This window comes from Crinia signifera, chromosome 6, assembly GCF_055691185.1.
Source record: "Crinia signifera chromosome 6, ASM5569118v1, whole genome shotgun sequence".
Classification (NCBI taxonomy): domain Eukaryota; kingdom Metazoa; phylum Chordata; class Amphibia; order Anura; family Myobatrachidae; genus Crinia; species Crinia signifera.
In genome coordinates this window covers 179373005-179394519 of record NC_139222.1, presented here as the reverse complement: position 1 = coordinate 179394519, position 21515 = coordinate 179373005, and the positions used below count along the sequence as shown (strand labels likewise).

The 21515-nt window shown below is 43.3% G+C and overlaps 1 protein-coding gene across 4 annotated transcripts in view; it reads right to left on the bottom strand.

Moving 5' to 3' along the window:
- Positions 1-607: 607 nt before the first annotated feature.
- MAP2K4 (mitogen-activated protein kinase kinase 4) overlaps positions 608-21515 on the bottom strand; it is a 59166-nt gene continuing 38258 nt past the window's right edge. For all 4 annotated transcript variants that reach the window (XM_083148311.1, XM_083148310.1, XM_083148312.1 and 1 more), the window contains 6 exons: positions 20933-20984; positions 18617-18744; positions 7838-7915; positions 7160-7308; positions 3952-3997; positions 608-2345 (listed from right to left, as the gene is read on the bottom strand). In XM_083148311.1, coding sequence (XP_083004437.1) covers positions 2232-2345; positions 3952-3997; positions 7160-7308; positions 7838-7915; positions 18617-18744; positions 20933-20984 — 567 coding nt within the window. In that variant the 3' untranslated portion in view covers positions 608-2231. The remainder of the gene's footprint in view (positions 2346-3951; positions 3998-7159; positions 7309-7837; positions 7916-18616; positions 18745-20932; positions 20985-21515) is intronic.

Sequence of the window (21515 nt, the reverse complement as noted above, 5' to 3'; positions counted from 1 at the left end):
GTGCGCGCTCCCGTTTTTGCCCCTGTGGTGATCGCTGGTCGCAGGAACATGCTCCTGCGACCAGCTGATTACCACTGCCGGGCTCCCCCGGCAGTTTCTTTTTCATCAGCGACCATCTCTAGTCGCTGATGTAAAGTAGAAACTGAGCAATATATTGCTCAGCCATATATCTCCCCCGTGTGTACACATCATTAGAGAGGTCAATAAGCAACTGTATAGGTTACTTGCATCTATTATCATCCAGTAAACAATTCTGCCAAATTGTCAAGTCTTTTCTGGTTGGAAAATGGCCATACATTCAATAGGATCATTGTCCTTTATCGGAGTTGATTAAAAAAAAAATACATGCATCAGTATTGGAACAACTATCCAATATCTGTTGCAGTGTGTAATGTCAGAACTAAAGTGTAGGCCCGCTTTATCCATAATGCTCATTAGGCTGAAGCCGAGGGGCCCTGCAAGGACAAGGGGCCCATAAATATTTTTTTTTCTAAAGGTACTGTTACCTGTGCCCTAAGGCTTTCATGATTAAAAAGGTGTTTTGCACTGTGGACCAATAGGACACCAATACTATATTAAAAGAGAAAAAGGAAGACCAATTGCGCTCTAAAGAAAAGAGATCAGCATACTTTATTTCAAGTGAGTATTGGCATCTGTGTGAATACGGAAAGTGCAATAACTCGGCTTCCAAAATGTCAGCTATAGTAGGGTGAAAGATTTGAGTGCCAGAGAGAATGTCCCAAAATACCTGAAAATCTAGGAGCCATGGGTTAATACCGCCCTGCTAAAAAGATCACATAAGGTCAGAAAATGCAGTATCTTGACCAGACATACAGTGGTTGAAATAGAAGGTGCAGTAGTCATAAAACTGTAATGTGGCATTAAACCTGCAACACCCCCCCCCCCCCCTCCAAAAAAAAAAAAAAATACCAACAACTTTTCCCTTGAAAGTTCTAACTTAAAAACATCCACGTGTTATAGCCAGCATTCTTGACCTTATTGATATCATATTCGATAACCTCCAGAAACATTAAAGCCAGCATTCTATTACCTGCGGTAATTCATCTTTTTACATGATGGTTATTATTGGCCTATTCAATTATAGCCCATTTTTACCATGCAGTAAATTACCCTATACTACACGGCAACACACAGGTTCCGCAATAATCCACAAATCTATGTTTCTGCAACAATGATCTTGGTTTTGAAGAACAATTATTGTGGACCTGATTAAGTCTGCCATTACAGGAATAATATAAAAAATTTGAAACACTTGTATATTCCTTTATCCGATTAAGACATAGGATTTGATCCAAATCTAGATAATGCTGAATAACGTGTGCAACATATGTAAAAGGAATGCTCATTGCAACAAAAGTTATATTCCATCTCTTAATATTTAATGTTAGATTTCTTCAATGCAACATAATTTGATTTTTTTGTGTGTTTTTTGGTAGAGACATTTACTATATTTATGATTCTTAAAAAAAAAAAAATCTTAAACCAAAAAATAAAATAAAAAATGAGGGGAAAAATAAATTCAACCGACACTCAAGAACATAAAATACCTATAGCAGAAAAGGATTTAAATTTCATTAACCCCATTCTCTGCCAGAGGGACCAAAAAATAAAGAATATCCAGAACCTGATCAGTCACAGGACCACCTGGCGGAGAATCGGTTAACCTATTGCACTTTGTGAAGAAATTTTTTTTTGTTTTTTTATTTAAAAATAATAAAAAATATATATATATTTATATAATTCATATTCTTTGCCTTATCCCGCCTCAGGGAGTGACGGGAAGTGTTGTATGATGACACCAGATCTCTCAATCTCTCCTCCTTATTAAAAAAACTGAACCCCAAGGGTGATTGGTTCAGCGTCTAGTTTTAGTTTGTTTCAGTGGGCAGATGCAAGAGGTTGCAGCAGAGATACGTTTTTCCAGTCTTATAGAGTTCCATTGAGCAGGTCAGCGTAGAACCAGATGCCCTTCTGTCCACCAGATGAGCGTTGTGTGACCAGCCATTTACAGGGATGCATTTTACATGTTACTTTAGCATACAGACACAATGGAAAGATAGGAAACAAACACGGATCTTATTGCACGTGGCGCCGGAGCAAGAGAGGAAAATGTCACAAGAATCGTGTTATGGCATCTCTCCACATTTTGTTCACTCCCAGCTCTTTCATTTTTTTGATGTTGTTTGCTAGAGTTTTGGATGGCAGCAGGGTCAATCAACATACATTGGGGAGCTGGGGCTGGCTGGCATTTGATCCAAGATTCTTATGACATAAGCAGCAACGTCCACATGTCGCTCTTCGTACATCATAATGAAAGAATGTTTCTGTGTGGAAAGAGCACAGTATTAAACATCTTATGAATCACAAGAAAGAAAAAAAAAAAAACTTTGTCATTATAACAAAATTGCCCATATAGCCATTATAAAAAGAGGCTCTAATGTAACACTCAAGTATTTAGCGCAGGTCTTTCTTTGCAGGTCATTTCTTAGATGGTTTGTGTGGCTCTTTTTTAAATTTCAACCAGGTAAGTATTTAACAAATATGTAATATTAAAAGTGCGCTGCCAATATGCGGCTGGTTAAGGGATTGTTAATTCCTAAAAATGGAAGAAGACAAACGAGAAGGATAACCAGCGCGAGCTTAGTTTCTCAAACAATTTGAAAAAAAAGATGATGGTTTCTTTCAAATAATAAAATTTAATAAAACAATAGGAACATACATATTAAAAAATGGACATCTAGAAATGTGGTTATTGTGTGGGTATGGGATAAAAAAAAAAAAAAAAAAAAACTTACGACACTCTTATATTACTCCTATATCCAGGAAAAGTTAACTGGAAGGGAAGTCTCTATTGTAAGCAGCAATATACCAGGTGGCCGGTATCCAGAGATAAAATGTGATAGTAGCAGATGAGTTCTGGTTGGTTGTCCGGTAAACCTGAGTGCGGAATGATGTGAATGCCACTGGTCCAATCCTGTATAATGATGGTGTATAGGACCAGGTAGAGATGGTAAGTTCCATATGCAGTATAACGGTTGTTTTGTATTTCCCAGGAGTAGCTGGTGTCAAGGGTGTGATGAGTTTTGAAGCTCTACGCGTTTCTCTGGGAAAGGTCTCCCAGCTTCATCAGGACTGCTCCTGATGATAACAGTTATACTGGATACAGGAATTACTATCTCTATCGGATCATCCTTTACACCATCAATATACAGGGATTGGACCAGCAGCATTCACGTCATTCCATCATTTAACATTTAATGTTTCTTGCATTGACAACTCTGGGTAATCCTCTGAAGAGGATTACCGGGACACCGGCACCCGTGCTGCATCAAAGTGAGTTGCCTTTTGATAATTCTTTCTACATTTAGTGCCTCTGCAGCTCTCATCACAGCGTGCACCCCTGCTCTGTGTCTTCTCTCTCTCTCTCTCTCTCTCTCTCTCTCTCTCTCTCTCTCTCACACACACACATGCAGCTCTGCTTTTTAACCCCTGGCTTGTGGGGCTCTCTCACTGCCTGTGAGCGTCAGCCTCCTTCAGATTAACCATCACTTATCAGCCTCCCCTCTCCCTTTAGGAGATTGGCTGTGAAGGTTAACCATCAAGACAGTTTGTAAACCCTCCAGGAGGGGTTTCTTACTAAACCCTTCCTCTATGGGGGGACTGAATCCCTATATCTTCCCTCTGTGTTGGCAGCACGGCCATCGCCCCCCCCCCCCCCCCCCCCACCCCCCGTTGTGGTGTGAAGGCACTTCTTGTGCCCGGCTGCCCCACCCAACGGGTCCCTGTTGCCGCCATCCTCGGCGGAAGTGGGTATCGCCAAGTGTATATCGGGCTATAGAAAATGTAGCCACTACGGAGTATGCCTGCTGATACCAAACTTTTTGGCTTAAGTTAAAAAAAAATAACAGTCACTCATTTCTTCATACTAACCAGAAGCTCTCTGTACTTTGGCCTCTTAGACTCGTCCTTTGTAAGGCTGCAGAAAAGGGAAAATATAATACAGTTAGCATTAAAAAAAAGGGGTTCAATGCAATAAGAACAGTAAATATTAGCAAGGACTTTCAGCATCGCAATGTGTCCTGCAGCATATGCAATACATATATGGAATGCAAACAACATTATTGTTCTAAACTCAGAATGGATGCAAAGGAAGAGCGATGTGTCTAGGAAATGAGACGTGTTCACTGTATTGATTTACTTCAAAAAATGGTTTCCTCCAGCTCTTTGTAAAGCATGGGTATGGTAATGTTGAGGCCTAAGAATTGTCACAAATGAAAGTTCAAGATTATTGTCGTTTCAATCATGTATTATTTTGACACGGACTATGGAAAAGATGTGTTGTCCAGGCAACAGGAAACACAGTATTGCTAAATAAACACTGGTGAGACAGTCTGGATTACTGCGTGACACAAACCTTGGTTGTAATTTCTAGAATATAAACCCAATACACAATAATTTATTAAAAGTGGAGTAATCATCATTAGGTAATCATGTCCCATGAGTGAGGTCATCACCCAACAGGACTAATAAACCCCTCATTTGTATTTGACAAAACTAGACATTAATTCCATAACGTGGCACTAGACTAGTGTGAGGGTTAGCAACTGTGTAGCCAGCTTACCTCACACATGTCCAAACTGGCCACTAACACAGGTATTAGAGAATTGTACATAAGATCAAAGCATATTACAATATATGTAACTGACTCTATAGAAATCCTTAACTATCAGTAAAAGTACAAATAAATAACCAAATTCAAAAGAAGGTACTTGTTTCCTAGCACGGCCACAAATCTTATGGATCGTGTACCTTTAGTTAAGGTACACGATCCATACGATGGACCCGATTTCCTTTGAAATCAGGTCCATTTGGCCGGCTAGGACAAAATATCGGGGGCATCGCGTCGGTCGGGACCGTTAACAATGGTCCCGACGCGACCGACGCGATGCCCGCGATTTCCCCATAGGCTTCAATGTTAAAAAATATTTTAACATTGAAATCGTGTCGGGAAAGGTAAAATATCGGGGGCATCGCGTCGGTCGGGACCATTAACATAGGTCCCGACGCGATGCCCACGATTTTTACATAGGCTTCAATGGTAAAAGATTTTTTAACATTGAAATCCTGAAAAAATGTGAAAAATGTGAAATGGGCCAATATGACCAATTTCACATTTTAGATGTCCCCGTCGTCCCCCCACGATAGACGCCAACCCGAAGCGTGGCGAGCGCAGCGAGCCCGCGAGGGGCGGCGGTGCGCGTCCTCCGACCTTTTCATTCCCCTACTATCCACGTCGGCGTGGAGTTGAGAATAGAATAGTGTGGCGAGCGCAGTGAGCCCGAAGCGTGGCGAGCGCAGCGAGCCCCGCGAGGGGACGCGGATACCTTCACAGTTATACGATACGCGTCCCCTCGCGGGCTTCACAGGTGTCCGTGGCGACGCGGACACCTGTGAAGTCCGCTAAGGGACGCGTTTACCTGTGAAGGTATCCGCGTCCCCTCGCGGGGCTCGCCACACTATTCTATTCTCAACTCCACGCCGACGTGGATAGTAGGGGAATGAAAAGGTCGGAGGACGCGCACCGCCGCCCCTCGCGGGCTCGCTGCGCTCGCCACGCTTCGGGTTGGCGTCTATCGTGGGGTGGGGTGTACGCCGTGACATTTGGGGGGGTTGGGAATATTTTACATTGAATCCAATGTAAAATCGGGTCCCAGGGACCCGATTTACATTTCATTAAAAAAAAAAAATCGGGTCCAAAATCGGTCGGTCGCATCGCATGCGACCAAATCGCATGCGATGCGATCGACCCGATTTTTCCGACACGACCACCCCGATGTAAATCAGTGTGGCCGTGCTAGGAAACAAGTACCCAAAAGAATTACAAGAACCACTAAATGTGAACATTAAAAAAAAAAAAAATAATTTTATAGTAGTTAAACAAAAAGGTATAATACAAAAAAAAAAATGAAAAATAAAAAACACATTTTAAATAAGCACTATCACATTATTTACAAACGGTCTTTAGCAAATCAAGGAGTCAGTAACGCTAATTCACTGCAGGTGGCAGCAAAATGCTTTTCCTATTTTACTTAAAATAGACTGTAGGCTGTAGAACAATCATAGGCCAGTAGATGGCAATGAACACAGAATAAGCGCCAATATTTTGTATCTTGGTTCCATTATTTAAGGTTATGATTAGATTCCTCAAAAGATTTAATGAAGAGCTATATTGAAATATAAATTTGCAACGACCACAACAAGATCAAAATAGACTCCAAGAAAACAAACAAGCAAAAAGATGCCAGCCAATGGAATGGCCCATCGCAGAAAAAGAAATAAAGGTCAACTAAACACGCTATGCAAACACTGCATAATCCTAGCAATAAAAATGCTGAAATATTAAAAGTCACAAAAAATGTAAAACCAGTAGATTTATATATGGATTATTTCAATTACTAACATTCAATAAAGAAAAATGAAAGTGCCCAGCAACACAACAAATTATGAAACAGTCAGTAGTAAATTAACATCTAAAATGAGTAGCTAAAATTCCAACATTGCATCAACTTGAAAAGCCATTATCATCATCAACAACAACAACAGTCAAATACCCCTTTCACACATGCAGCTATGGCCCAGGTTACATGAGCACTCAACACGGGATTTCTGCATGTGTGAAAAGAAACAACCTGGGAACCTACGAGGGTCATGGAGCAGAGATCTAGGAATGTGCTTTTCTAGACCCTGCAAATTCCAACGGTCAAGGGCCAAATGATATAGGGTATGAGAATCATAAAGTGAGAGGTTTTGGGAGAGTTTTCCCATTTGTTTAAAGGGGCAATCATTCACACTGCAAAACTGGGTTGATTTGCCCATGTAATTGATTGCAGCTTTAATCGAATGTTTTCTCTTTCTTGGGTAATTGCTTTACAACTGCCTATTCAACTATCGGGGAAACATTGCGATAAATTGTGAAGAACAAACATTTTTTTTGCTCCCAGTGTTTTTTCTCCTGTAACGGAAGTGGTCGTCATTTGGACATGCACAACTTCTTTATATGACTCAGTATTTATTTGCCCAAGATATAGTCAATGGCATAACACGAACACTGATCATGGTGCTGATCTCTGTTACTTACCACAGGTTAACAAAGTTGATGAAACTAGGGGAGAACTCCCGTTCTTCAGAGTTGCTCAGTTGGGGAGGATCTCCTTTCACTACTTGCGTCAGCTGGTCGAACACGCTGTTCCACTTTGGATATGGGAACCTCCCAGTAGCCAGCTCATACTGGGAAAAAGAAAAGAGAGGTGAAAAAACATGCAACATACATAGCATCTGTTTAAGACAGGAGAGTGCAGGCTGGAAACATGGTGCTCACTTCTGTTTCCCAGAAAATTTTTGTAAGGACAATTCACCAGGAAAATGGGCACCACAATATTTTCCCAGCGACTCTGGAGAGGCAAGTATAAATGGGTGCAGTGTGGGGGCCGCTCAAGACCAGGGGCCCATGTGCACCACACACCATGCACCCATTATAGATATACCAGTGATTACACATTAGCCATGTCATAATAAGTAAAAAAAAAAAAATAAGCTGAAGATGCAGATATGATAAATGCTGGAAAATTATATACAGACCTAACTTAATTTTAAATGCATGGATCAATGCTGTTTCTTGTACAGAATTTGGAATTTTTACAATTCTAGGTGTCGTGTTGACACAGCTCTCAAACATTACAGTCTGCATTAACACATTTCTACAAAAATAAAGACAAAACATGTATGTCACAACCGTCGTCTCCAAATTAGTGCTCACCAATGTGATTCCAAGGCTCCACACATCTGACCGCACATCATATCCTTGTCTGGATGCACTGGGGTCTATTCTTTCCGGCTAGTTTCCGGGGAGACACAAAGGACAGTGAAAAAAGTAAGCCACTTATTTGTCCATTGAAGTGCTATAGTACAACAGAATTCACTCTGAAAGGTCTTGAAACTGTATGGAGCATTAACAGGGAGATGGCTTAACTGATGCACAGCGTTTTTGCTTTTTATGGGCTTGTCCTGGAATCCATCTCTAAAAAGATGCTTAACCATGCATACGAGATGCCATACATGGAAGGAGAAACTACACATGCCAAAAGGCTTGTACAAGTTTCAATGGTGATACCAATGCGTCTTAAGACACACCAAGCAGTATTTCAGAGTATACAGAGAGCAGACAGTGGATGTCTCAGTCCTTGCAGATTTGGGCACACCGATGTACACGTCATAGACAAAAGGCGATTCGGCTCCTCTATCATATATACAAAGAGGGTCTACAATAACCGCACAGTAATGTGCTAGAATCTGTTCCAGTGACATACTGTGGGTCTCACTTTTACCAGGTAAAGGTTGGATGGCGCCCAACATGAAGCCGCAGGATTCCTGGATACAGACCAGAGAGAGGAGGGTACCTCATGTATTCATTTTGGAGAGGAAGGAAAACACTACAAGTATTTATGACAGGACTGTTCTGCAATGCAAGCGTGGGCTTCACAAGCAAACCACAAGCTGGCACATACTGAAGTCACAGCACAATATACATACCAAATTGGGAAGCATTTAGGACGAGTATGTATGAGTGGGAAAAGTTAGTGTGGTGTGTTGTATTACTTGTATATAGATTTTGGAGAAAGCCCGTCGGAAATTAGTTTGGGCATGCAAATGAACTGGATAGGGAATAGGGAAAATAGTTTTGTATACATAGATGAGGTAAGCAGTTTGGGTGTTGTGATAAGTAAATATAGATAGAGATATGTAGGTGTGGTGTTCTAAGTGCATATAAATGGGGAGACATCGTTTGGGTGGTGTTAGAAGTGTGGTTAAGCAGATTACTTTGTGAGCGATTGACTTTGTTTCTAATTCAGAGGTCTAAGCCATACCTCCCAACAGTCCCGAAAACCGCGGGAATGTCCTGGTTTTCGGCAGTGTCCCGCGTTGAGGGGGGGCTGTTGGGAGTCCCCCCTGTCGGTTGGTGAGCAGCGGTGAATAAACGCTGTGCGCATATTCCCGCAACCAGGGGGCTGGAGGCATGGCTAGAGGCTCAAAGAACCTCTGGGTCATGCCCCCATAGCGTCAAAACAGGGCGTGAGTCACGAGTATAGGCCACACCCCCAAAATTTTACGGCACGTAGTCCCGTCCCTCCTCCGGCTCCCAAGAAGTTGGGAGGTATGGTCTAAGCACAAACAAATGGTTATTTATGGATTTATTAATTAACAGTTTCTTATATAGCGCAGAATATTCCATTTAAAATAGGAGACATTGATACAACAAACTGGGTATTTACAGACTGTCAAAGTACTGAGGGCCCTGTTCGCAAGCTAAAGCACTGCATATGTACAGGGTCTGTTTCAGAGTACAGTCGCACTGGCCTCAAGCCTGACATAATGTGACTGTTTGTGGTGGGTAAGGACTGCATTTCAGAAAAGGGGGGGGGGGGTTTCAAACCCATTTTCTGTGCGAGTCCTTGGATGCATCCTCACTGGCCCCGGCTGCTAGCTTACACCAGCAAACCCAAGTAACTTGAGGGTCACACTAATGATACGATACTGTATATTCAGATACATCATCGGATTAGAGGAGGCAGCAGGAGTCTATTTACACAAGACTCCTGCAATATATAGAATATTTTTGAACAAAGGTTTTTAGTTTTTCTACAGTAGCTGTACGAACTGTGTCCATCATGCATATATAATTTTCGGTACTCTTTACCTAGAACGGCGCCCCTCGCGACCATCGAATGCACTAAAAAACGGGTGCGATGCGATGCCCGCGATTTCCCATAGGGATCAATGTTAAAAGTGAGATTGGACGCGATTTTAGTGTTCAATGCCTCAATGCCCGCGATTTTTACATAGGAAACAATGTTAAATGGGCCACAGAGCCCAAATAGTCACCGTCAAGTCTGAAATGGCCCCCACAATTGTTAACGCCACCCCACGATCAACGTCAACCCGAATCGTGGCGAGCGCAGCGAGCCCGCGAGGGGCAGCGGTACGCGTCCTCCAACCTTTTCATACCCCCACTATCCACGTCGGCGTGGAGTTGAGAATGGAATAGTGTGGCGAGCGCAGCGAGCCACCGAGCCCGAAGCGTGGCGAGCGCAGCGAGGGGACGCGGATACCTTCACAGTTATACGCGTCCCCTCGCGGGCTTCCCAGGTGTCCATGGCGACGCGGACACCTGTGAAGCCCGCGAAGGGACGCGTTTACCTGTGAAGGTATCCGCATGTGCTCGCCACGCTTCGGGCTCGGTGGCTCGCCACACTATTCTATTCTCAACTCCACGCCGACGTGGATAGTGGGGGTATGAAAAGGTCGGAGGACGCGTACCGCCGCCGCTCGCCACGCTTCGGGTTGACGTTGATCGTGGGGTGGCGTTAACAATTGTGGGGGCCATTTCACAGTTCAAGGGCACTATTAGGGCTCTGTGGCCCATTTAACATTGTTTCCTATGGCCAAATCGCGGGCATTGAGGCATTTAACAGTAAAATCGCGTCCAATCACAGTTTTAACATTGATCCCTATGGGAAATCGCGGGCATCGCATCGCACCCGTTTTTATGTGCCCGCGATTTTTTACCCCCGTTCTAGGTAAAGAGTACCTAATTTTCTTCTACTCCTGTGCCCGCCATGCCAAACAAATGTATGCAGGATCATCTATGTAAACAATTAATGGTAATATAAAAAAGGAATTATATTGAATTTTAATATTGGATAAGACACGGATGACATTTTCTGCTCATAAACCCCAAGTGATCTGTTCTTCTGATCAGTTACACATACTTCGGTTGTTCAGAATTCTGTAAATCTGGACTGACCTTTAAAAATAGAGCATTGAGATTTTTTCTTATCCAAGTAAAATAATCTGACTCAGAGGTCAATCTGCTGGCATATGTGAGTTACGATCGGCTTATATGGCTGCTATACGCATTTAGCTGGAGAAAGCTGCAAAAGCCATTATGCAGCCTTGGTGTACTAGATCAATACTTGTAAGGCAGTACTGACTTGCAGGAATACCAGAGCCCTGGAACGTGTCTGCGCTCCACGCCTGTGACATCAGCGTTTTGCAGATTAATGCAAGAAATGCTGAGGCTCTGACTAAGCTCCCTATATCAAAGGGATGCCGATGTCATCACCCAAATTCTTCAGCGGTTTCGGCTGAGAAAATACCTCAGCTTACTCATTCGGAAGCAGTAGGAGAAGGGGGGCCTGGAAAACTCAATGTGTAACTACGAGAGTCTAAAAATAGGACATTACATCACTTGGTTCTTTGCCCATGCTAAACAGCTTTCATTACCAAGCTTAGCTCATGTCTACACTTAAGTAACCCCATGAGTGTCTACAAGTTCTGGTAAACAAGAGTTCTCATGATGACTGCAGCTTAACTATAAATACTATAACATGCTATAGATATTCCTGTAGACACTGATTTTTGGGGGTGCAAAAATGGTTTTGCAGAAAGATCTTAGAAACTTAAAAAAATGGAAAAAAAACTTTCACATAAAAATCGCAGAGTACGTGTGGAATGGTCATTCAACCCATGCAGATATTTCCCAAGAGTCGGAATCTGGAATTAACCCAACACCCCCCCCCCTCCCCCTAAAAATCCTGAATTATAACCCAAACCCTGACCTCTCGCACCTCTTAATGTATATTGCTGCTATTCCGGTCACATTCCTTTACAATTACTATTAACCCTCTGAACTCGCCAATTCCCAGCTTTGTAGTGCAAAGGGGTATGTGATCACACTGTTTAGATAAAAATCACACAGAGAACAACAAAGAATAGGGTTTAATTTAATGAACGGATCAATGCATTTCAGCTTGCAGTCCACGCCAAAGAACCTCATTTCACTGCAAGTCCTACTTTATCACTCAGAATATAAACCTGCCAACTGCTAGAACGGCAACATCCAATACCTGGGAACGTCGATTACAGTGGATTATGGTTTAGATATTTTGGGTAATTATTTTTTCAATTAACTTTTGTAAGCACATCTCATCATGTACCACTGTGTAAGCTCATTAAACAGGTTTCAGCTGTTTTCCTAGTAGTTTTGAAGCAGTTATACAGTGTGACTGCCTCACCTTTAAAATACATAATACTGCTTTCATAGCACAGTGCCAGGTTGGAGCCAGGATCTTGGTAAACAGATTTAATTACGTTTTTTGGTTGCTGAGCTATTTGGTTTGTACTTTCACTCCCCGAGGCTTAGTACATCTCCCCCATTGGGCTTTACCCCACGAGTACTAACAATGTAATGCTGGTTATAAATTAGGGACAAAAATATTGTGCTATGAACAGCTGCAAATCACAATACTGTGACAAGGGCCACTTTAGGAACAATAGGTTAGTTAATAAGCACACAATATATTTTGGATATGCAGCACTTTGGCCTAGGATTCAGGATGCCATGTGTGTGGACATTGTACCCTGCCCAAATTTCCTGCAGGTGGCAGGTACACTTAAAAAAGGGAATGTAAACCTAAATAAAAGTAGTCTTTAGTTAAATAAGATATTATGTAGCTTATACATTTTCATACCATAACAAAAATATGAATTCTCTAACTTTGCATGTACGTTTGCTGTGCTGGTGAATGAAAGCTATTGTTTTTGGTTACATTCTTTTTAAGAGTTTCTAATTTTTATATAATTTTGGACTATGTGCTCCAAAAAGGTCAAAAAAGTCAACACAGAACAAAAAGTGTTCGGAGTAATAGATCTCATGCCTGCATTTCTATATAATGCTGAAATGTGATTATTTACAAAGGAGACATACACAAAAAACATTCTTGTAAACTGCCATGACCGCATTCATTTTGACATACAAAAAGGTAGAAGGATAAAGGTAGGCTGGCAGCCATTTGGTCATGGATCATTGACATTTCTTGCCGGCGATGTCAGAAATCTCTACTAAAGGTGCATACACACTGGGCATTTTTTGCCCGGCATGTATGCAAACATGTTACCTCAAACCATATTTGATCCTTATTTCTTTGTAAGGATATCACTATGCCTATCCCAAGCATGTTTAAATTGCTCTACTGTATTTACCTCTACCACCTCTGATGGGAGGCTATTCCACTACTCTTTCTGTGAAGTAATTGTTCCTCAAATTTCCCCTGAATCTTCCTCCCTCTAGTTTCAGTGCATGTCCTTGTATTCTGTTGCTCCTCTTCCTGTGAAGAATGTCTCCCACCTGTACCTTGTTAAAACCCTTCTATCATGTCCCCCCTTGCCCTTCTCTGCTCTAAACTATACATATTAAGATCTTTTAGTCTTTCCGGGTAAGTTTTGTGATGTCTGCCATGCACCATTTTAGTTGCCCTTCTTTGTACAATCTCCTATATCCTTCTGGAGATATGGCCTCCAGAACTGAACACAGAAATCTAGATGAGGTTGCATTATTACTTCTTTCTTTCTACTGCCGATTCCTCTCCCTATGCAACCACACATCTGGCGTGCCTTCCTCATTGCTTTGTTACATTGCATACCTGCCTTTCCTCAGTAGTTTCCATTATAGTGCCATTTACTGTATACTATATTTAGTTTTGGGATTTTTGAGGCCCCAAGTGCATGATTTTAATTTTTTTTGGCATTAAACTGTAGTTGCCATGCTCTTGACCATTCCTCTAATCTACCTAGATCATCAATCATTTGTTTTACCCCTCCTTGTGTGTCTACATCTGTATCATCTGCAAATAGGCACATTTACCCTCAATTCCATTGGCAATACCACCAATAAAGATATTAACATTTCCGCCACAGTTTAAATAAAAAAAAAAAAAAAAAAAAAAAAGTGTTCCAATCATCATTAAAAGTTTTGGTTAATATATGACCGATATGGATAGTTATTGTTTACCATAACATTTCATGACCTATTTAAATGGAATATTGTCTCATAAGATCATTTTTGGTAGCAGAAGTGCTATATGAAAGAATGTATTTATTACATCAGTTAAGGGTTAACACCTACAAGCTGAACTCAACCAGCAAGTTCCAGACGTCAGCTCCTATTTTTACTTGGATAGGAAGTCCTGGCTTCCCTGCCACACATTCCACCAGACTGAGCTCACTCTGGGAATGACCCAACAAGTTCTGAGTGACGTGGATACGTGCCGGGGCCCCGACGCCTGCACTTAACTGCCAAACTTGGCTCGGAAACTGAGAGATACCAGATGCTCGTGCACACTGGGGGAAGAAGCAACATGACCTCACATGGAACGCAAAAATAAAATACCCTGCACAGGACCTTAAAGGGTCATTAAAGGTTACATTGTCATTTTACTAATACATTAGTCTAGAGACCCTGAAACATTTCTAGTAATGATATAATGTGTATATACAAATATTGGCCATGTCTATTTAAGAAATTAAAAACAGAGCTTTAACATTCCTTTACATAGATATAGCAGTCTTGATTTTAAAGGGACTTGGAAGGGATGCACACAATATATAATAGTTGCTTACTTAGTATTGCATACATAAATTATGGCTTCTTTACAAGACATTCTCCCCTCAGATACTCACAGCAATATGGCCACACTAGGGGCGTGATTCTGGTTTCATCGGTCCCCCGCATGTTTGCACAGGGGACCGATGGTAAGCCTCTGCACATGTGCATAGCTTCTGTGCAGGCACCTTCACCAACCTGCACAGTCGGCATGGTGCTCACCCGGGGCAAAAGAATGCCCAGCACCTCACGGGCGTCCCCATGAAAATGCCATGGGTTCCCATGCCAATGGGGGCGGGACTTGTGTCGGGGGCAGGGCTGATGTCAGCAGCCCACCCTGTCTTTGTCCCACTGACTTATATTAGCGAGGGCAGGTTAAATCATTCGATGGTCACCGACCAGCAAATGATTTCTCCTGCTGCAGGCACATGCAAGGGGATGTGTTTGCAGAATACATCCCTTTGCATGGTTGCAAGGGGATATGGTGGTGGGGGAGGGTGGGTGCATTTTTTCGGTGGGGTGGGCACCCTGGGACTCCGTGAGCTGACATCTTCGCAGCTTACTGAGTAAACCAGAATCAGGCCGAGGTGCATTCAGAGTGGTCTATATGTGGCCACATTGCATCTAGCAATTACTCAGCCACAAGTGGAGATGTGTGAGGCTACAAAAGTTTTCAAGTTGTATGAAGACTCCTACACGTATGCAGTAACATACCCATCTGTAACTAGGACCGGCCTGCCACTTTAAATCAGGACCTCTATTGCCAAGAATCAATATTTTTTGCTATAATATGGGCAGCCTGAAGAAATGTACTGATTGGTGTGAACAGATGTCCGGATGTGGCAAGAGATGGTGTCAGCATTCCCTGGTGACCTAACCAATGGCTCTCTTGTGGAGGCCAACTTCACAGGAAAAGTCAAGCAGTGCAGAAGAAGGGATTAACATGGTAGGGATGCACTGTAATTAGAGGGAAAAAATAATAATTATATATACATGGCTATAAGTTTTTTAGGTACTTGTGTACTATCACGGCGCCCATTACATCGCAGACCATAAGGCATGCGATGCGACAAGATTTCCCCCGATGTCATACAATGTTAAAATTGTATAGCATTGTATATGGGATACAATGCAATGCGATTTTAAATTGTATACGCACCCTAATGGGGGCTTACAATGTTAAATGCACCCCCACTATGAACGTGAAACCGAAGCGTGGCGAGCCCGCGAGGGGCGGCGGTACTCTGACCTTTTCATACCCCCACTATCCACGTCAGCGTGGAGTTGATTTTATATAGTGTGGCGAGCGCAGCGAGCCACCGAGCCCGAAGCATGGCGAGCCCCGTGAGGGGACGCGTAATACATGTAAAGTAATACGCGTGTGCTCGCCACACTTCGGGCTCGGTGGCTCGCCACACTATATAAAATCAACTCCACGCCGACGTGGATAGTGGGGGTATGAAAAGGTCGGAGGACGTGTACCGCCGCCGCTCGCCACGCTTGTCGTTCATACTGGGGGTGGCGTGGGGGTGCATTTAACATTGTAAGCACCCATTAGGGTGCTTATAAAATTTAAAATCGTATAGGGGGCTTAAATCGCATCCCTGTGCATCGGGTGTATGGCATGCGATGCGATGAAAAATCGCGAGACTTAATATCGGGGGCGCCATGATAATACACAAGTACCGTTTTTTATTTGTGGACGCATTTGAACACCTTTTTTTGTATTTTGATCCTCTATGTAATGCACTATTCACTTTTCAACATAGACCCCATCTCTTTCGGGTGTGGTATAGGGGTCCGACTGGCCGGACCCAGACAGCATGGCGAGCGCAACAAAGCCCCTTGCGGGCACGGTGGCTACTCTAGTCTCCCTCTATGGGGGTCGTGTACCCCCATGAGGGAAAATAGCCGACGGCCGTCGGGAACCCGGCTGTCGGTGTTTTGACTGTCGGGAACCCGGCTGTCGGTGTTTTGACTGTCGGGATCCCGACGTCGGGTGAATGCCTGTCGGGATCCCGACGTCGGGTGAATGCCTGTCGGGATCCCGACGTCGGGTGAATGCCTGTCGGGATCCCGACGTCGGGTGAATGCCTGTCGGGATCCCGACGTCGGGTGAATGCCTGTCGGGATCCCGACGTCGGGTGAATGCCTGTCGGGATCCCGACGTCGGGTGAATGCCTGTCGGGATCCCGACGTCGGGTGAATGCCTGTCGGGATCCCGACGTCGGGTGAATGCCTGTCGGGATCCCGACGTCGGGTGAATGCCTGTCGGGATCCCGACGTCGGGTGAATGCCTGTCGGGATCCCGACGTCGGGTGAATGCCTGTCGGGATCCCGACGTCGGGTGAATGCCTGTCGGGATCCCGACTGCCGGGACCCTGTCCGGCACCCTCCCTTTCCCGCATGTGCACCAACACTTGATGAGTCAGGCAAACCCGTCTGAGAAGAAAGCTAGTGGTTGTTGTCGACACCAGGAATGAACGACAGCTTACACCTCCTTGTCAGAGTTGAAGTGTTGACCCTTTGTGCGCTTTCATCTTTGGGAAGAAGTGAAAGTCACAGGGTGCAATGTCGGGGCTGTACGACAGGTGTGGCAGAACCTCCTTGAACTGCAGGTGCTGCAACCCTCTTTCCAAAGATAAAAGAGCACCTTTAAGGGTCAACACTTGAACTCTGACGACGAGGTGAAAGCTGCCGTTCAGTCCTGGGGTCGACAACAACCACCAGCTTTCTTCTCCAATGGGTTTGCCCGACTTGTCAATAGTTGGCACACATGCATGGAAAGGGATGGTTCTACTTTGAAAAGTGAATAGTACATTATATTAAGGAAACACTGAGTTATGTACAAAAAAAATAAAAAGTGTTTAAATGCGTTCACAAAAAAAATAAAAAAATTAAAACTTCTAGCCATGGAGGCATTACTTTAATCCAGCCTCATATATTATATTAATATATGTTTCGGGCATCTTGGCCCGTCCTCAGGGAACAATTGTTCCCTGAGGACGGGCCAAGACGCCCGAAACATGTTGGATCTTGATTAAATCACTACGCTGTTTATTGAACCCGTGAGTGCCGCCTGAATCATTCCCATATAACAGGACCAGCAGGCTCATACTGGAGGGCACCAGGTCAGCTACAAGGTTTATCCAATATTGGAGGGCCAGACATATATCATATATATCAAAATTTCAGCAATCTGCCTGCCTATACAGTTCATTTTGACTGGCTACTGTTGAAAATTAGACAGTAATTCCTCTTTGCATTTAATCCCTCCATATTTCTATTAAATCATGTATAAAATGGTATGGGTCAACCCATATTAGGTCAACAATGCATTAGGTTGACATGGCTAAGGTCGACTGGGTTGATAGGTCTCCAGAAGCTTTAGGTCCATAATGGCTAGGTCAGTCAAAAAGGTCAACATGAGTTGTTCACGTTTTTGTCCCAGATGTTGTCATGGACAACGTCAAAATGTACCGCGCCCTCTTGCATGGCTCGCTGCGCTCCGCACCCCATTATATTCTCCCTCCACTCCCTAGTAGATGGTAGGGCATGAAATACCACCGGTCGGCTCCCAAAAAACCTGTGAGATACTCATGTCGACCTTTTGACTAACGACCTTAGCCATGTCGACCTAATTAATTTGTTAATTTAAGCCATGTCGTCCTTCAGTGGTCGACCCAACGCATGTCAACCTAACATGGGTGGACCATATAAATCATCCTTGCAATATAAGGCATTCCCTAGTTTTATGATAGTACAGACAACACTACTTGCAGCGCTCACAATTTAATATTTAATAGAGATGCCATTTATATATCCCCCCCACTAGTACCAGAGTGTGATACCCTCTCACACTAGGATATGCTATGGGTGTGGTCTAGTGGTACGACATATGACAGACATCACTTGGGGGGGGGGGGGGGGGGGGGGTGAAGTGGTAAAGGGTCTGTTTATCACTGGCCAATCAAAAAAAAGACAATTTATCACTTCAACAAGCTTAATAAAATTAGCCCATCAGTTTGTTTTAATGCCTCAGATCACAATCACGAGGCATAAGCTTAATTCACAGAAAGTGGTGACGAGTGGACTTACTGCCATGTACGGCCGGCACCCTGCATCTCTGGTCTTGGCAATGGAATCCACGAGCTGTCCGCTAATTCCAAAGTCGCATAGTTTAATATTCCCATTTCTGTCCAGAAGAATATTTGAAGGTTTGATGTCTGTAATACAGTAAATGAGTGATTATAATTTTCAATTCCATTTATTGGGGTCACTTGTAAGTGGCCTCTGTAGAGGAAAACCTAATTTTCTCTGCTGTGACAGTGCAGGCATATTACACCCTCTGCACACGACCCTCCATCACAAACATTTCTACTCTGCAAATGAAAACCTAGCGATGCAGATGGACCAATGTGCCCGTTATCTCTCATCTGTGTCCTAGGCTTAAATATTTTGGATTTGCTAAATATTTAAAAAAGGTGCTACAAGGTATGAAGATGGGCAAACTTGCAGTGTTCCCCAACATTAATAAACCCACGCATACCCACGTGCAAGATGTACATGTTAACAATGGGAAGAGTCCAAGGCGCAGCCTTCCTCTTCACTCAGCTTTACACATAGGACTAAAGAATGATCATTGAGGGTTATATTATCCTACAACCTGGGGTTAAAGTAGGGGACAGGGTGGAACTGAGTTTCAACACCTCTCAAGGCAGGAGGAACTGCGTTTCACCTCCACTACAGCCATGCACAATAATTTCAACAGAAAATCCGGTCCGAGTGGCTCCCTTTTCTCCCATGTCATATGTGAGGTCATGCCATCACCACTGCTTAAATGAAGAAAAGAGGGGATGAAGCTGCTGGTGGGACAGAGACAGATATGTGTAACTGGTACTACTGCTGTTTGGATTATGTGTGTAAGCATTAATACTGTGTGGCATACATGTATAAAGAGTACAACTGTATACGGTAACTTAAATAAGGGGCACTAATGTGTGTCATAATGTGAATAAGAGGCACTACTACTATATTACATTATTTGAATTGGATGTACTATTGTGAGACCACTAACGCTTTATAAAAGTATTGTAGGTAGGGCACAAATTTTGTAGTTTGCAGGGGTGCCAAAAACCCTGGCACAAGAAATTAGTTTCACCACCTCTCAGCTTCACTCATATGACTAAAGCAGCGGTTCTCAAACTGTGGGTCCTGACCCCAAAGTGGGTCTCAACCTTCTCTGCATGGGGTCGCGACTCCATGTTACTGACCATCAGGCTGATGACTTTTCTAATCTCAGTCAGTGATTCAAAGAGTCTGATAAATCTGTTGAATTGTCTGTTACTGCAGACTCCTCACTTAATTTTGTGCCTCCACAATGCTGCCATGTACGGATGGGGCAGGCCTCTTCCTTGCTGGCGAATCGCCAGAACGTCAGCGCCCGGCGATCCGCCAGCGGCCTGCCTCACCATCTGACTGAGACGCGCGCGTCGGCGATGGGAGCCCTGGCCGTCTCTGCCTCAGGGAGATGGACAGGGTTGGTGCGGGCAGGTGGCGGTGACCCGGGGGAGCGTCTGGAAGCGCCGTCGGAAGGGGACGTGCGCGCCTCTCGTGCGCACGCGTCCCCTTCTCGCCATCGCCATCCCCTGCCAAGATGGGACCTGCCCCATCTGTATGTGCCATCTGCTGACTACACATGTGATGTGATGACCTTCTGCAGTAACTTGCTGGGGTTCTGTAATTATTTTTATGTTCTGATGGGGTCCCGGAGCAAAATAGTTTGAGAACCCCTGGACTAAAGCATGATCATTGCAGGATCTATTACCCTGCAACAATGAAATGCCTTTTACATGCTAAAATGCCAATGTGAGTAGGGTTACTACATGTTTTACACACAGAAGCTCATGTATGAGACATGTATAATGTAACCTACAGCATTTCACAACAGTGGACATTTGAACAAGGTAGTGGTTCCCTAAAATGTAAATTACAATATTAACTTTTACAGTGTCTACTTTCCATGTGCCCTTTTATGCAATTAAATTACATGTTGCTACAGTATATTAGTAGAGAGTTTATAACACAAGTGTATTGGTTGATCTAATGTTTATACCTGTGATTTGTGATTATGGCAGATAAAGGTGCTCTATCTATTGCATATTCAGCTATTTTGGTTTAGAACTGCTCCTATAGGAAAACTTACTTCAACTTTTTGTTTCTAGGTTCTCTTATATACAAGATAAATCTGACATAAAAAGTAAATGTATGTACCGTTATGTAAAAACAGACTATATGAAATAAGGGTAGTCACAATGTCTTTAATTTCATTAGCCACATAATCTGTCCACAGGTTAAACTGGCAGTTCACGATAAGATCCGTTCACCCTGAAATGCATTAAACGCTTGTCTCACCTCTGTGAATTATTTTCAAGTTTTCTTTTAAGTGGTTCAATGCTTTCACAGTCTGGGAGAGGAAGAGGGAGAGACGAGTTACATAGAAACATAAAATTTGATGGCAGATGAAAACCCATTCCCCCATCAAATCTGCCCCTTTTTTAACCATATTTTTATATCAAACCCGATTTGATCCTTATTTCTTTGTAAGGGTATCCTTGTGTCTACCCCATGCATGTTTACATTGTTCTACTGTCTTAGCATCTACCACCTCTGATGGGAGGCTAATCTTCTTGTCCACTACCCTTTCTGTGAAGTCATTTTTCCCGGATTACCCCCGAACCTATCTCCATCCAGTGTCAGTGCATGCCCTTGTGTTCTTATACATCCCTTCATTTGAAGAATGTTCCCTCCTGGACCTGGTTAAAACCCTATATGAAAGTTTCTATCATGTCCCCCTCTTTCTCTTCTCAGCTCCAAAAGACACATAGATTTGTTTTAGTCTTTCCTGGTACATTTTGTGATGTAGGCCATGTACCACTTTATGTATTTATATCCTTCTGGAGATATGGTGCTACACCAAAAACACCAATTCAGCACA